We start from the raw sequence: 3,984 nt of genomic DNA, 5'->3' as shown, positions 1-3,984 counted from the left end.
ATTAAATGTCTTAAAGTACTCCTTATTTTTTGTAAACTATTGATAAAAGTTTTCACAATATAATTTTTATAAATATTCGGGACTTTGATTTTTTTACCTACACAATATTGTACAATTTCAAATTGAAAGTCTTTGAGGTTGAATAGTTTTAATGTTAAGGCAAGTTAAAGAATTTCCTTAAAAATTTTAATTTAAGGCTTTCAAAACTAGGTCACACACGCAAATGACGAAATTTTAAATTATACTTGAAATAAATTTATAATTTAAACCATTACTCTTCCGGTCTGTTTCATTTATATGATTTAAGAATAAGCTATGCAGGATGTACAGATTATGATTTTTGTTTTAAATAATTGACAAGCACTATAATTGACAAGCATAATTGACAAGCACTATAATTGACAAGCACTATACAAGAAATTTGGAAAGGAGGCCAAAATTGAAATGTATTGTTTGAACATTATTCCCAGAGCCTTTCTTAAGAAGTGACTAAACTTTACTTTACGGAAAATTAATAATGATAGTAATATAATAATAATTTCTTTCTTCTGGAACCTCGCAAACTGACTGGGCGGATATAAGATTTGTACAAGATTTTTAATATATCGTTGGAAATTTTGTTGGAAAATGAGAACAAATTATTTTTTTATATTTATGACAGTTGTGTTTGGCTTTAATGTTGACCAATAAACATTCTCCAAATAGTAGATTATTCCATACACCAAAAGGCAACTTTTCTAAAAGGTATCATCTCAATAAAACTGCTATTTTCGACCCACCTTGCCAGTGCTCCCACTGCAGTTATGTCCATAAAGAACGATCTCTTCTCTTACTATATATGTTATTCTATATTCTATACTTTATTGCTATACATTTTATTACTATATAATTTTCAACTTATATCAACATAGTTCAGACAGAAATAAATAAATAAACTGACCTATATGTATGATGACTGGTGGGTGTAGATGCCGGTGGGGGTGTCCGCCTGATGTTAGCTTCGTCCTGTAGACAGAGGGAGCCACTGTTCATTTTGCACGTGAGCCTCTTGAGAACGTCGTCCATCGACCTCTTACTTCCCGCGGCAGTTGGACCAGTTCCGTTGTTGTTATTATTATTGTTTTGCGTAACTGTATTATTGTTATTGAGAAGATGATGGCTCTGATGATGAGGGTAGTAAGTGTCGTTGAGAAGGGTGGGTGGAGAGCCACACTCCGAGGAACTAGCTGGCTCCAGAATACCACCCGACGAAGAGGACGTATTCGTGTGATGGTGGTGGTGGTTGTGATAGGAGAGATTCTCGTGGTTCGCCGGAAACAGAATCCTTTGTCTTTTCGTGGCTGGAGGGGAATTCGGTGAGGGAGAAGGTGAGTCCCTCAACTCGGGCTCACTCGTTGTCCCCGGAGATGAACAACCAGACGACTCACAATCGGGTCTTGGTAGTGGATAACAATCCTCTATATTGACGGAGGTGATCTCTTCTGGAATCTCACCACCTGCACCCGCCAAAGACGAGGTGGTGTCCTCTTCCTCTTCGCCCGCCACTGTACCTGCACCGCCCCCGCCCTCCGATAACTTCGTTGGTGGCGACTTCCTCTTAGAGGACATCCTTAGCCTGGAAAAAATAGAAAATTCTACTTATTTCTCATTTTTAGATATACTTCGATACATTTGGGAGATGTTTCAGTATTAGTCGAGGAAATTCTTCGATATACAGTGAAATCCCGATACTGTGCGCGTTTTGGGGCTGACGATCGGCGGGGACAAACCCGAATTAGTTCGGCCCTGGATATAAACGCTTATGGTTATTCACGCCTGAGTGACCATCACAAACCTGCGCAGCAACTTTTACTCGTACCTGCGGCGCTGCAGCAATTCTCGGAAGGACGATATCGGCGAGTCGTATTTGGGAGTATCACTGTATTTCGATACGCTTCCACTACATTTCAATATTTTTCGAGATATTTCGATCAACTTAAATAAATTTGTAAGGTATTTCGATATAATTCGATATACTTCCGCGATTTCGATGATTTTTTAGATATTTCTATTTACATGCTAATATTTACATTTAAATACGAGATATTTCGGTACACTTTCAGGATATTTCGAGATTTCCTGATACACTTTAACGATATTTCCATATGTTTCGAGACATTTCGGCGAATATCGATACATTTGGGAGTATTTTGATATAAATACGTAATGCTTTAAGATATGACGATATAAATGCTTCTGACTCATTTGTTAAGTTAAAAAAAGTGTCAGCAGTAACATAATGTTAAAAAATAGTAGCAAAATAGTGTAACGCAATTTTTAAAATATTAAATCAAAGTGCAAATAATTTTTAAATCTAGTATATAATTTAGATCTACCTTAAAATTGCGTGTAATCCTTTCGAACTTCTTAAAGTAACCTTGAAATCTGTTCAGATCCTCTTAAGGCCATGTGACGAGTGGGTCACGTGACCAGATTCCTACGTTACCGACACTCTATTTCCTAAATTATTTTCACACGAAGCGCCACATCGAGTTGAAAAGTTGGGATAATAAATAAGAAGCACTGAGAAAATTGGGTCTGGTCCTAAATTTATACAACTATGAAAAACGCAACAACAAAATTATTCAAAAAAAAATTGTTTTCACAATTATAAAAATGTAGGACCAGACCCACCATTCTTAGTACTTCTTATTTAGTATCCCAATTTTCAACTCGATGTGGCGCTTCGTGTGAAAATATGTTAGGAAATAAAAAAAGTGTTGGTAAAGTATGAACCTGGTCACGTGACCCACTCACGACATAACCTGAAAAATTCTGGACAAGACCGTAGCCAGAGATGTGGGGGGAGGTCTGTGGGTTTGACCCCCCCCCCCTTCATCCCGAAATGTAGAATTTTCCAAGTGTCTCAGCGTAAAATTTTGATGTCGCCAATCTTATTCAAACTTCGCCAGATACTACACCTCTTTAAGGTTTGTAAAGGTGGTACATCTTGTACAACGGGTCGGCAAGATATAGGGATACGAATTTGCGATGATACACCCCGATCGCTGTCATTCAATTGTACATTATTCCTGATAAACTTACTTGGGGGGTTTGGGAAGGTATTTTAATGCAGTTTACAATAAAGATAATCATTAAACAATACAAAAATTATTTCACCTTCATTTTTCATTTTAAAAAGCGTTTTTGAGTTTTTCTCCAAAATCGGCATTTTTTATTTTATTTTAATTGGGTTAGAAAAAAGTTTGATTTTTTTGCTTGAAAAGCATCCCAAAACGAATGTGGGATGGAATGTATTTGTTGAGTTGTATGAAGCAGTACGAGCGCGGGTGCCCCGTGCCAACTAATTACAGCGCTGCTGGGCGTGCTGTAATGGCTGAGTGGTTCTAATACTTGATCAAAATGACTTTTCTGTTTACGTGTAACAAATGTTTTATTTTATTTTCACTTTTATGTATCTGGAAAACCATTTAGTTATTTTAAATATTAAATGATCCATACGGTTCCATTGTAGGAAAACAATAATTAATAATAAAATAATAAGCTATTTTGGTGGACGGTTCTGCTGGCCTGTTATATTTACAAATCGAGTTTTAAGATTTTCAGCACGGCACGTTCAAGGAATCTTTTTAAATTAACAAATTATTATAGGCAAAGAGATTAACAAAAAAAACTAACCAAAACATTGGAGGCAAATTGACTTATCAAAAGCCATCTAGAAACATAACAGGCCAGCAGAACCATCCACCAAATTAGTTTATTATTTTATTATTAACTATCGTTTTCCTACAATGAAACAGTATTGAAAATTTAATATTGAAAATAACTAAATCGTTCTCCAGATACATAAAAGTGAAAATAAAATAAACTGAGAGATTACAGCACGCCCAGCACCGCTCTAGATAGTTGGCACAGGGCACCCGCGCTCGTGCTACATTCTGTTCACAGAGAGGAAGAAATTTCGTTCTCTGCACGCAGCTTATC

At 36.3% G+C, this 3,984-nt stretch overlaps 1 protein-coding gene across 2 annotated transcripts in view; it reads right to left on the bottom strand.

Moving 5' to 3' along the window:
- Positions 1-3,984, bottom strand: part of LOC117172365 (transcription factor SOX-13) — a 407,080-nt gene that overhangs the window by 36,266 nt on the left and 366,830 nt on the right. For both annotated transcript variants that reach the window (XM_033360216.1, XM_033360217.1), the window contains one exon: positions 941-1,615. In XM_033360216.1, the coding sequence (XP_033216107.1) occupies positions 941-1,615 (675 nt within the window). The remainder of the gene's footprint in view (positions 1-940; positions 1,616-3,984) is intronic.

Source organism: Belonocnema kinseyi, chromosome 5 (genome assembly GCF_010883055.1).
Source record: "Belonocnema kinseyi isolate 2016_QV_RU_SX_M_011 chromosome 5, B_treatae_v1, whole genome shotgun sequence".
NCBI lineage: Eukaryota > Metazoa > Arthropoda > Insecta > Hymenoptera > Cynipidae > Belonocnema > Belonocnema kinseyi.
Note: the sequence above shows the minus strand (reverse complement) of the source record. Positions and strands in the feature narration are given on the sequence as shown.